Source organism: Lutjanus erythropterus, chromosome 6 (genome assembly GCF_056507025.1).
Source record: "Lutjanus erythropterus isolate fLutEry1 chromosome 6, fLutEry1.hap2, whole genome shotgun sequence".
Taxonomy (NCBI): Eukaryota; Metazoa; Chordata; class Actinopteri; order Lutjaniformes; family Lutjanidae; genus Lutjanus; species Lutjanus erythropterus.
The window spans coordinates 42,361,726-42,374,528 of NC_139322.1; the positions used below are offsets into that span (position 1 = coordinate 42,361,726).

At 37.8% G+C, this 12,803-nt stretch overlaps 1 protein-coding gene across 1 annotated transcript in view; it reads right to left on the reverse strand.

The window, feature by feature from the left end:
• The window catches only part of rtel1 (regulator of telomere elongation helicase 1), a 35,351-nt gene that overhangs the window by 15,876 nt on the left and 6,672 nt on the right, over positions 1–12,803 (reverse strand). The window contains exons 7-20 of the mRNA XM_084721988.1: positions 11,521–11,605; positions 10,547–10,612; positions 10,021–10,177; positions 8,046–8,084; positions 7,849–7,924; positions 6,988–7,085; positions 5,363–5,418; positions 4,653–4,724; positions 4,470–4,551; positions 3,990–4,122; positions 2,645–2,758; positions 2,350–2,390; positions 437–522; positions 163–240 (exon numbers count right to left, since the gene is read on the reverse strand). Coding sequence (XP_084578114.1) covers positions 163–240; positions 437–522; positions 2,350–2,390; positions 2,645–2,758; positions 3,990–4,122; positions 4,470–4,551; positions 4,653–4,724; positions 5,363–5,418; positions 6,988–7,085; positions 7,849–7,924; positions 8,046–8,084; positions 10,021–10,177; positions 10,547–10,612; positions 11,521–11,605 — 1,183 coding nt within the window. The remainder of the gene's footprint in view (positions 1–162; positions 241–436; positions 523–2,349; positions 2,391–2,644; positions 2,759–3,989; positions 4,123–4,469; positions 4,552–4,652; positions 4,725–5,362; positions 5,419–6,987; positions 7,086–7,848; positions 7,925–8,045; positions 8,085–10,020; positions 10,178–10,546; positions 10,613–11,520; positions 11,606–12,803) is intronic.

Here is a 12,803-nt window from a genome sequence, read left to right on the forward strand (position 1 = left end):
AAGAGACAGAGAGACAAGACCAGCTGTTGTTACCAGCTCACACCATGACCAGCTCATGAAATACTGTGAGACCATTAAAGAAACATGGATATCATCTTGATTGAAGGTTCATAGTCCTGCATCATCTAGATCTTTATATTCAGAATTATACAAAACACTCACCTCAGTGAAGGTGCCCTTCCCTTTAGGTTCAACAAACATGGGCTTTATAGTTTCAATGCGGTCTGCATGTCCGTTAGCCTGGTGAGACAGAATACACAGATACACACAAACAGACACATAGACAGATTCTCCATGACAACATCAATTCAGAAATCATTTGGACAGTTCAAAATAAATATACAATAAAGTACACAATAACAGTCCTTTTTACAGTTTGTAACCAATGAGAAAGCTGTGCATTATGCTATAAAAGAGTCTATATCACTTCACTCACTCTCCAGAATTCCAGGGTTTTTTCCATCACGGGGAAGGAGGGGAAAAACACTAAGAGACCATGAGGAACCACACGGCTCAGGTTGGCTGAAGAGAGAACACAGAAACCAACACATTCATGCGATGATCAAGACAGAAATGATGAAAAACATCATACTATCACACTACAGGCACAATTCAAAATGACAGTTAATTTAAATGAGAGAATGGTTTGGCAGAGAGAGTTTGATAGCACAACTGATGATGAGGACTGGCAGATGATGGGAAATAAATTAAGAGAAGAAAACTGGAAGTTTATTCACTTTGAAAAGGGCTCCCGCACACTGCAACTTGCAATATAATATTTATTTGTGATATTTCAATACTAGAAACACACTGCAATATCCCACACAGAGACAGAAATAAAATAAAAATACAAAAATATATAAATAAAAATAAGGCACTCTGTATGATACCGATCAAATTTAACATGCCTGAATGGGCAAAATACAAATAAATTTATAGATATTCCATAACCTGCAATATTTGCAGGTTACATTTGAAAATAAGCCAATAGGGATAAACACTCACCAGTCACTTTATTAGGTACAACTTACTAATACCAGGTTGGACCCCTTTTGCCTTCATAACTGCCTTAATTTTTTTGTGGCATAGATTCAACAAGGTGCTGGAAATATTCATCAGAGATTTTGGTCCATATTGACATGACAGCATCACATAATTGCTGCAGAATTGTTGGCTGCACATCCATGACATATATCTTCCCTTCCACCACATCCCAAAGGTGCCCTATTGGATTGAGATCTGGTGACTCTGGAGGTCAGTGGAGTACAGTGAACTCACTGTCATGTTCAAGAAACCAGTTTGAGATGATTTGAGCTTTGTGACATGGTGCGTTATCCTGCTGGAGGTAGCTGTCAGAAGATGGGTACACTGTGGTCATAAAGGAATGGACATGGTCAGCAACAATACTCAGGTGGGTACTAAGGGGCCCAAAGTGTACCAGGAAAATACCCCCCACACCATTACACCACCAGCAGCAGCCTGAACTGTGGCCTGTGACAAGGCAGGATGGATCCATGCTTTCATGTTTAATGCCAAATTCTGACCCGACCATCTGAATGTCGCAGCAGAAATCAAGACTCATTAGACCAGACAATGTTTTTACAATCTTCTATTGTCCAATTTGGGTGAGCCCGTGTGAACTGTGGCCTCAGTTTCCTGTTCTTAGCTGACAGGAGTAATACCTGGCGAGGTCTTCTGCTGCTGTAGCCCATCTGCTTCAAGGTTCAACATGTTGTGTGTTCAGAGATGGTCTTCTGCATACCTTAGTTGTAACAAGTGGTTTTTTGAGTTACTGTTGTCTTTCTATTATCTGAACCAGGCTGGCCATTCTCCTCTGCCCTCTGGCATCAACAAGGCATTTTCACCCTCACTGGATATTTTCTCTTTTTTGGACCATTCTCCCTAGACCCTAGAGATGGTCATTCTAAAAATCATACAGCTGCATGATTTTTGAGGCTCTCTACAGTAATGGAGAGGGTTTTATATCCTTACAATTTAGGATGATATTGATCTTTTTAAATGCCATTTTTCTAGATATCAGGTTCAGCCATAAATGTTGGAATCTGACTAGGAGCTTTTTACTGCTATAATTTATATTTACAGCGACCTTTAAGATGGCTTCTCATGGACACAAATCGTGTGCCTGATGAAGGTCTAGTACCAAAACATAGCAAATAAATATGATATTGCTAGTTAGACAGTATTTAGTTAGACAGTAGACAGTGCTAGTTAGACAGTATAAAAATTGGAAACTCCCTATGCCAACAGATTTAAAAGAATGTGCATATATAATGACAGCTACAAAATGATGGTTAAAAGCTAATCAATAGGCAATGTGTCTGATCTTACCAACAGTGTTGCCTAAAGATGCCATGTTTTCAGGAACAAACCTGTCGCACAAGGAAAGATTATTAGTTTTATTTACATCATCACAGCCACAAGATCAACCTGTAGAGCAATAACATTTTCTTATTAAAGAAGCTGCTCCACATCACATGTAATGTTCTATTAAAAGGCAGACAAACTCAAGCTTATAAAACTGTGTAACTCTGCCCAATAAATTAACTTACTAAAATAAGCTTGTGAAGCATTTAACTTCACTGGTAAAAGGAAAAAAGTAACTGTTGAAAAGTGTAGAACAGACCTTCTATCAAATGCTGAACTTAACGCCGCTCCATCTGGGCCTCGGTCAATGATGCTCACAAAGATCTGGTCTCGCTCAATCACATGGCCGTTCTCCAGAGTCACAGGGAATTCTCTACACCAACAGCAACAAAACAAACTGGGGTCAAATTCAACTTGCTGTTAATGCTACAAAATAAATAGTGTCAAGGGTTTGCTTGAAATCTGATATTTTTGAGAACATTTCCTGAAGTGCAGCTTTTCAGCCTGTTCATAGTTTACAAGACTGTCTGCTCTGTCTTTCTGTCAGGCTTTTTTTACTCCCTACATTTGAATACACTTTCTGCTCATGACATTTTCAAAACAGGCTTGTTACTTTAGTTTTGAAGCATTTGAAATTTGAGAAAGCATTTGGGAAATACAGACAAAAGATGTTAGACAGAACAAAAAAAAGACAGAACATGACAAAAAAACCCAACATAAACCATGAAAAACAGAAAAAGACAAAAGAGACATAAGAACATGAAGAAGATGTAACAAGAAAAAACAATGTAACAAGAACACAACAATGTAAAAGTCATAATAAGATTAAAAAGGAGTAAAATATGTAACTAGAGAAAAGAGACAACAGGATGAAAAAGGTGTAGCAGGAAAAAAAAAAACTGTAATAAGACAAACACAAGATGAAACAAGGACAAAAAAAACAACAACATAAAAGACTTCTATGTTTTACTTTTACACTTCAAGTACATTTCAGAGTGTGTACATTTGTACTTTTTCTGCAGTAAACAAGTTGAATCAGTACTTCTACTTTCACCAGAGTGTTTTTTTCACACAAATTTCTGTACTTGTATTTGAGTAAATAACGTGTGACTGTCTCCTCCAACTGTTGTCCACTTCATTTTTTCCAACACAGCTGTTCTAAATGTTCTCCTCCTGAGCTGCACTCCTCCGGTTTGGGGCGACTGTTGCAGTGGTTTTGAAGAAATAATTTTCATTCCCATAATTTTACCCCTGCTTATTATCTTGCCATCACGTTTATGCTTGTAGCTAGCTGATGATGACGTGTGCACACACTGTGTACATGATCCTGACGACAGAACAGGCTATATATTTGAAACATTTCAGTGATCTCACATTTTATGTATTTTCATTTCAAAATTTGCAGCTTTTCAATTTTCTTTTTCGTTTTTGTTTTTATTAATTTACTTCATGAAAAAAAACATTTCTGACACTCCTTTGTGTGCCACTAGAGGGAGCTCACGTACCACAGTTTACAAACCTAGGACTTTGATCAAACCAGTCCTGAAGAGAAGATATTGTGCATGTACAGGTAAAATGACCTTTGAGGACAAAAGGAAACTTACATCCTCATCTCAGAGGTGAATGAGGACAGGGGAGAGAGGGTACCACTGGTCAGAATGATGCAGCGAACACCTTGTTTCACCAGATCCTGCATGCTGAAGCCCGGAGAGAAACACCAGTAACTCAGAATATTACCTACAAGGAGCACAGAAACACATGAGACCTGTTTAACCAGGTTTTCAGAGAAACTAATGACAAAGTTAACTCTAAGTTTGAGCAGGTTTCAGCAGGTTTGATACACACATGGAAAATTTCATGGCAGGACATGAAGTGATTTGGAGGGAAGTTAAAGAGAGGGTATTATTAGTGTGTTAAAGCTGGCATCCTTTACTGCTTCACCTTTCTAACAGGGTGAAGTTACATCAGAACAAGTCATTCTGAACTGACACTCAGATCAAATAATGATATTCAGACTGTAACTTTCCACTGGTGTAGCTGTGTGAATACTGCAGCCCTGCATGTCACAGGTTGTGTATCATTACCTTGCTTCTTTGATGAAGACGAACTCCACACATCACTACTCTGTTTCTTCTTGTGATAGCTGGTGTCTTGATGGATATGAACCTGAGCCAAACAGACAGACATGACAGCTGACACCGTCACTGTGTGCATAATGACAGAGTGTGTGGAGATATGGCCACCAATTGCTTTTAATGAATACACACCTTAAAATGAGCTGTGTTGGACTGCATCTGCAGTTGTCTGTCCTTTTCTGATGGTTCTCCAGAGAACACCAGCTACAGGACAGAAGGAATTACATTTGCGAAACAGATGGATAAAAACTGCAGTTGGATCACTTATGTTTTATACCATTAGATGTAATGTACAGCAGGAAACATGGTAGGCCACAACAGACATTTTAGGAAATATGCTAATTTTCTTTCTTGCTTTCTCCCTAAAAAGTAAAATAAGAAGATTAGTATCAATCTTATAAATTAATTACAAATTTTAGAAATTAATCTTGTTCCAAGGAGTCTGAGTATTAAACCTAACATCACCAGAAAGGTTCAAGATTAGTAAAATTCAGGCAAGACATGATTTAAATGTAAATGAAGATGTTCACTTGGTGGGGTATTCCACAAAGAAGCAAAAACTTTTTGGAGCTCAAACTCAAAAACCAAAATTATTAAAAACAATGTAAGTGCACAGAGCGTGAACAATAATAAACCTTTTCAGCATTTGCGACAAAATAAAATAACATAATAAAACAGTAAATAAAACATTGAATTGGTTCATTGAGATGTATATGTATGATTTTAGCGTGGGGGACTGCTATGATTGGTGGAACTCGTTGGAACTCCTCTGCTTTGCTTCTCTTTAAAAGTGACACAAATAAAAAAGAAAACTATTCCTTTAACTTTCAAATGTAACATACCTGTATGATATCAGCCAGCTTCTGCAGTCCACTTGTGTTCAGGAATATTCCTGACTCTGTGAGAAACGTGTTAGTTAGTGTCTGTCATGCCTTTGTTGTTGCATGTATTTGTTCATGGTAGTTTATATCAGTGCTTGTCATTGTTGTGCTGGTTTATTGTTAGAACAAGAGTTGAGGTGGCTTGTAAATTCTTAACCTCAGCTGTATCACAGCTTTGTAAGGAATAGCCAATATGTTAGCCTTAAATTGTATGCAAATATAGTGTAGAAAAGAACTCTCAAGCCATTAAATCACACTGTTGGGTGTAAATAGCTGTCACTGTAGACTTAAACTCAGAAAGCAGGTTGGTGTCACAAGTCTGATATCCAATGAACACTTTACATGGAACCCTGATACAGATATTAGATTAAATCGGCCCCATCTCTAGTTTCATTTAGAAGTCGATGTGCCATGGAAACCATTAAATTCATGAGCAGACGATGATGAGGATGAGGAGAGAGACAACTTTTTAATTACAGCTTTTTGTGAAGCAGTGGCTGTATGGAGGAGAGGTGGGATTGGTGAGAATGATTTCATAAAGAGATGTCACGCAAATGTTCAGGCTATTAAGGGGCTACTTAGGAGCCTACTACTAACTACTACATCTGTCCGTGTCTCTACACAAGGGTCTTTGAAGACACAGTAGGTGTGTGAGGGAGGGAAAAGTCAGATCAACTCCACTTGACTGTTTACACTGAGGTCACATTCCAAAAAAAAAAAATCTGACCTATATCTGATTTAGGACCACATTGAAAAAAAAAAAACAGATTCCATGTGACTTGTGCTGTTCACACTGTCATGAAGACAAAAACATCACCATAGTATCGGTTTATGAGTCATAAGAAATCATCAATAATCTTTCAGAAGGAGTAAATGTTAAGAACAGTTATATGTTAAAGGAATACTTCACCCAAAAATTAAAATTGAGGCATTATCTACTCACCCTCATGTCAGCTGAGGGTCAGGTTTAGTTTTTAGTCCACAAAACATTTCTGGAGTTTTTACAGGAAAACAGAAGTTGCATGGTGTAAATAACTTTAGTTTTAGTCAACTTGGCATGTTGGGGCTTTAGGAGACTTGGATTACACCAGACCATTTTATGTTTTGTTTTTCCCCAGTTGTTTTTCTGTAATGCTCTTTTCCTGTTAAACATGTTTTGTGGTCTAACAAAATAAACCCAACCTTCAAACAGCATGAGTGCGAGTAGATAATGACTGAATTTTAATTTTGGGGTAAAATATCCCTTTATGGGAGTCTGACAGGTGCTCACTGAACTCCAGTGTGTATTTACAGAACAGCTGGCTTCTGCTTTTAGGATATCGGGACAGCGAATCAACTTGCAGTGTCCAAGTCCTTATTGCTTGTTATTGTCACAATATGTCACTTCATTTCTAAGTCCAGTTATAGTCTAACAGCTTTGTGACATCACAGTGACCTCCGACCACAACATTCCAATGATTTCATCCTTGAGTCTAAGTGGACATTTATGGCAGGTTTTTTCAGATATTCCAACAACATGATGCCTCCGTCTGTGCCTATCACCAGTGTGGAGGCATAAAAATATAGAGAAATCAAAGAGTACTGACGTCCTGCTAAGTATCCAGAGATCTGCTCCAGAGCTTCATACACTGCTGTCTTGCTGCTGTAGGTCAGGTGGGCTCTCTCCAACAGCTCATAGATGAAGCTGAGACACAGAAGAGGATGGACAGAAGACAATTACAGCCACACAGATATCCACTGGTGACACATTGCAATGATGAAAATTTTGTGATATTCATTTAGATTTTTTGGTGTTTTATTTTTGTTTGTTTTTCCATCAATAGCTAATATAACCCAGTGACAGCAATGTTTTTACAAAATGTCTCTGAAGCATTTTGCTTCCAAACCAGTCAGAGGATTGAAGCAGCTTGTTTTAGACTCAGCAGACTCTTAGACACAACTGAGAAAAATAATATCACTCCAAACCCCAAAGTTCCAGTAGAGCCTTTGTTACTTTATTTTATTACTCGATTTTACATTGTAATCCGTGAATTTCTGTTTGTTGTTCAGTACAAATAACTAAGAGGCAGGCTTCCTGTGCACAGGTGCATTTAATAACAGACAGTTTCATCAATCATTACTAAGGTGAATGTTACTGATTTCAGGTGATAATCAGCCAACCCTATTTCAGTACTTCATACAACAGAAGGCGGTTGGCAACAACAAACAGTGAGGTTTGATACTTGACCCTAATGTCATATGAGACTCATTCAGGTCTCATAACAGTCACATAAATGAAGGTGTGAAAGTATGAGGTCACTCTCCTGAGAGGGTGATGTCAGGATGGACTGAAGTGTTTGGTAGAAATCTGTATCAGATGCCATGCTAACCTAACTAACAGATGGGCACACTTGTGTTGAAACCCAGGTTAGACAGACATACTGATTAGATACCACACTTTCACGTACATTCCAGGTTTTGTGATGCCTTTGTCACTTGGAACGTCATAGGAATCGATGGCAGCTTCCAGATCCAGCAGTATCTCTGTCAAAGCAGACCATGGGTAAAACTCCAACAGAGCACTGATGAATGGTCCAAACTAGTTACTGATGTACTGCTAATAATGAGGCTTATTTATCTTCTGAATACCTTTAAGAATACTTACGTTTGATTTTAGCAATGGTGGTTATGTCCAATTTTAAACCTGAAACCAAAATATTACCAGTTGAGATTTCGGTTCATATAGATTTGTTTATAACATTTAGAGAGGGTTGCACAAACAGAAATTAATCTAAAACCAGAGAAGAACAGACAAAAAGAAATCAAAAACAACAAAAAAGAAAAAAAAAAGGAAATGACATGGAAAATAACTCACAGGTGAGGAGAGATGGGGGACAGACTGGAACAAACATTTGATTTTTTTCTATCGTTAACTTGATTTTGAATTTTGTTCTTTTGCTTGTTTTCCTTTATAGTTGATCATACACAAACACACACACATATATACACACACATATACATTTATGAAATTCTCTCAATAAAAAAACAGATTGAACAAAGTTAAATTAAATTAATCTAAGATAAAATGTAAAATTAGTTCTAATCAGAGTTTAGAAAAATGAGTTAACGCAGAGTTCTGTTGCACAATAAAAACTTATTTCAGTTTAGTAAATCCACGTTTAGTGATGTAAAGCAAACTTAAATAAATATGCATCTGCAAATGAATCAATATGGAGAAAGTTGCTTTACTGTAAGGGTTGAGTAACCATAAAAAAAGGGGCAAACCTGTTAACCTCTGGCTGCTCTGTATGAGGGATGTGCACAATTAGTTGACTACACAATTAAACATCGCCACCCATGCTAGTCAGCACAAGAAATATTAGTCAGTTAAACTATTTAGCTATATTTATTCATGTAAAAATGGCAGTTAACTGTTGCCTCTAAGGTGGTATGCAGCTGCCCATCAGTAGTTGGGGTTGCAGCCCCTCTCGCCCAGCACGACTGCCCCGATGGCCCACATAACACCGGATATTTTTAATCAGCAAAGCGGGACAGATGACAGCTCATAAAACCAGTGCAGTTTGGGACTGTTTTGACACAAGAAATGAAAATAAGATTGAATGTAGACTGTGACACAATAAACTGATATATAATCACTCGAGTGGAGCAACATGTGACCACATTCAGCACAGACGGACATTAACCTGCAAGCAGAGCAGCTGCTGCTGCTAGCATTGCTAATGTTAGCCACACTGTGTGTCAAGCTGGCAGCTAATGTCAGCTCAGGGTAAACAATGTAGTTTGCCTGCAGACACCGTGATCCTCTTCAGTCTGAAAAAGTGAAGCTTTCAGTGAACTGTTGTCATGTTTTGTAGGTTAATGTGTAATGTTCATATTGCATGGTGCAAAGTGCCACATTTCACTCATATAATATGACAATTGTAGACTGTGATTAACGGCTTTAAATGGTACTTAATACACACTGTATTTTTTCAGACAGTGTTTAACATTATCAATTAATAAATTGGGCTCAATTTTAACTGCTTTAAGAGTGTTTTCTTACTGTTAGACCTGTCTAAATTAAATTTTGACATGTTAATCGACATGTAAATTAGCCACCGGGAACATCCCTATTCTGTATTCATTGAAATGTTTCATTGTTTAATAGCTAAAAGCCAAAACAAAAGAAGATATATTATCTGCTAGCTGACTAAACACAAACAAACAAACAAACAAACAAACAAACAAACAAAAAAAAAAAACATTACATTGTCTGCTAGATACCTAAAAGTTTGTTAAAAAGTTTAATTGTCTGTGAGCTAGCTAAAAATGTTACATAATTTATTAGCTAGCTAAAAATTGGGTTAGCCCAGTTAGCCTATTCATGATGACTCAGAAACAAATTATTGTATACATGTAAAAAGGCAACTAAGTTAAACTTCTTAAAGTCTAAGTTTAAAGATAATACTGGATCACATTTTAAACTAAAGTTTTGGTGCAATGTAATTACATTTAATCTAGGTTTGGAGCAAAAACTAAACTGAAGTTTAACATTAATGTGTTTTAATTTTAAGTTAGTCTAAAAGATTGGTGCAACACAATTTTAAGTTATAATAAAAACTTTAAATAAGCATTCTGACCGGAGCTGAGGGAGTCCACGTTGAAGTCTTCACTGACAGAGTCTCCACGGCTCACATCTTTAGCCTGCTCCAGCAGCAGCCTGTCCACAGCATTAATGGCTGAAGCTATATCATAGGGAGTCAAGTCAAATGATGTTGATTCTTCACACGTCTTCTCCTGCAGACAACACAAACATCACCTTATGAGATTTTCTGCCCTCTATGAGACCTGTTACCACAGGCAAGACCACTGTCATGTCCGTCTTCATGATCCTGAATCTGCAGTCTACTGGTTCCTGACGTTTTTCAGTCACCCTGCCTCAGAAGCCAAAGAACCGGATTGTTTTTTTAGATGATTAACTGATTTGTCAGCGTTTGCTTCAGCTGCATTCACAAAAATCTGGCCACCAAAACCTCTGCAGGGATGTGTGGAGGTGTGAGAGTGTTCATCTGTGCTTTAGAATGTAACCTCTGTGAAAATAACATTTTATTTCTCTGATTTACTGCTTGGGTCTCAGTAAGACCTCTCGCCTCTCAAGTAACTTACCACATTGTGAGCTTCATCAAAGATGACCACAGCTCCATTGAGCTCGATGTTGTGTGCCCTGCGGCTCTGTGGGACAAGACAACAAAACAAACACAGTACACATTTGGATATGTAATAGTAAGTGGTGGAAAGAGTACTGAAAATCTGTACTCAAGTACAAGTACTGTTACACTGCTAAAATATTTCTCAATTACAAGTAAAAGTACTGGTGCTAGAGTATCAGTTACTTTTAACTGATGATGTCACCATCACCTCTCCAAACTAGGGTTGACAACTTTGTGCATTTTCTTGAACCAACAGTTGAAAATGCAAACAATCAATTAATTACTAATCATTTATAAGATACAAAACAAAGCAAATCCTTCTATATGTGCAGTATCACTGTCAGTGCTTATAGTCAGCAGTCCAAGATCTAGTTTTGGACACTTCAGTGAAAAAGATTTGGGCGTCCTTGTGAAAAAGAAAGTGCTAGAAGCTTAGTGACGCAGGGCTAGTAAGCAAACTATTGTAGCTCTCACACGAGCGATTGTGAACAACAGCTACCTTGGTCACTGGAAAGAATTCAAGAGATGTACCACATTTGTACCATGTCATCCTGTCGCCTGTCTCTTGTGGAGCAGTTCATACTCAGCAGTGTTATAGAAGTCACACTGTTCACTTAAAGATCAACCACACATGTGTAAATCATACTCTCCAGAGATCTGTGACACAGACATGTCAGTGGAATTTCTAAATAAATGTGTATCTTAAAGATGACAATATAGATCGATATTTTCACTTTTCATCTGGTGAAATCCTACACCGAACTATAAATCAATTCCTTCTGCAGAGGAGGAGAGACAGTAAATCCAGCTGATAGGTGGTAAATTGTGGTATTTGTGTCTTATTTTTCAGCAGAGCGCGACTGCAGATTTCACCTGAATTTTTGTGAAAGTTTTGTGTCCTCATTCACAGCAGTTTGACATGTGTCTCACCTTTGGATCCAGCAGGTAGTTGTACGGCATAAAAATGACATCTGCTTGCTGTTTCAGGGAACGGGAGAGGTAGTAAGGACACACCCTGTGGAAAAATGTTACTTGTCTTTAACAACAAAGCAGAAGCACAAAGTTCATAGCTGCATCAACAATGTTCACAACAGTAAATTTTAAAAAAATATATGCACACAAACACATATATATATATGTATGTATATCTGTAAGTATCAATTTGTGGGTTTAAACCTTTTTGCACTCAACAGAGGAAAGCACCTCAGTTGGCCAAAATTAAAGTCACTCCAGATTAATTCTGTTTAAAGGAGTCAGAGCAGTCACACATTTGTTTCATCATCACAAAGTCTGCAGTGTTTCAATAACTGCACACACTGCACACTTGTCAGTGGTCGTTATTGCAGCCGTTCAAACAACTATTTTGCCTTTAAAATCCTCAGATGATTAGTAAGCAATGAGATCTCCAATTGTTTGGGTATCTGGAGTCTAAATGAGGATTGCTTGAAAGCATCTTGAATTTTGTGTAAATTTGTAATAGGCCTTGACCACTTCCACCTATCAAATATGGCACTTCAGATTTTGGTAAATATTTGTCCCCCCAGAGCGTGCACACCAAAATCTGTGAAATTCTGTTAACTGGGTTTTTAGGTGCATGTTTTTGGCTTTTTTGGTGCCTCTAATGGGTCGGACTCAAAATTCCTTTGTAGACCTATTCCCAAACTCAATCTGAGTTTTGTGATGATTGAACAAATAATTAATGGAAGGAGCATCCAACACCAAGAGGAAAAAGTCAAGTGGATCCTTACAACAATATTTTATATTCATAGTTATACTTGGTGTGAATTGACCTTAATGGACAATTTCTTGTTAGACTCCACATTTTGTGAAGACATTCTGACTTACGGCGGCCATGTTTTTGACTGATTTTGCTCATTTGTGGTAGAAATGTGCATCTCAGTCCCCGAGGGGAGTATACCTAATTCAGAACTCAAAATCCAGAAAGTTCTTCATTTAACTGTTCTTACATTATGCAAATCAACAAAAAATCCATCAGGGTGGACATTTGTGGTCTAAGGGGCTTTTTCATAGAGCACACTGAGCTAGAGTTTGTGTCCGGTTTCAAAATTGCATTTATGGTACAGCGCCACCATCAGGCTGATTGTTTACAGTTATTGCACCCAGTTTCATGTTTCTAGCCCATCCAAACCGGCACAAACTGAGCAGGGCTGTACTGCTAACCACTGTGTGACTGTGACACCAACAAGAGTACA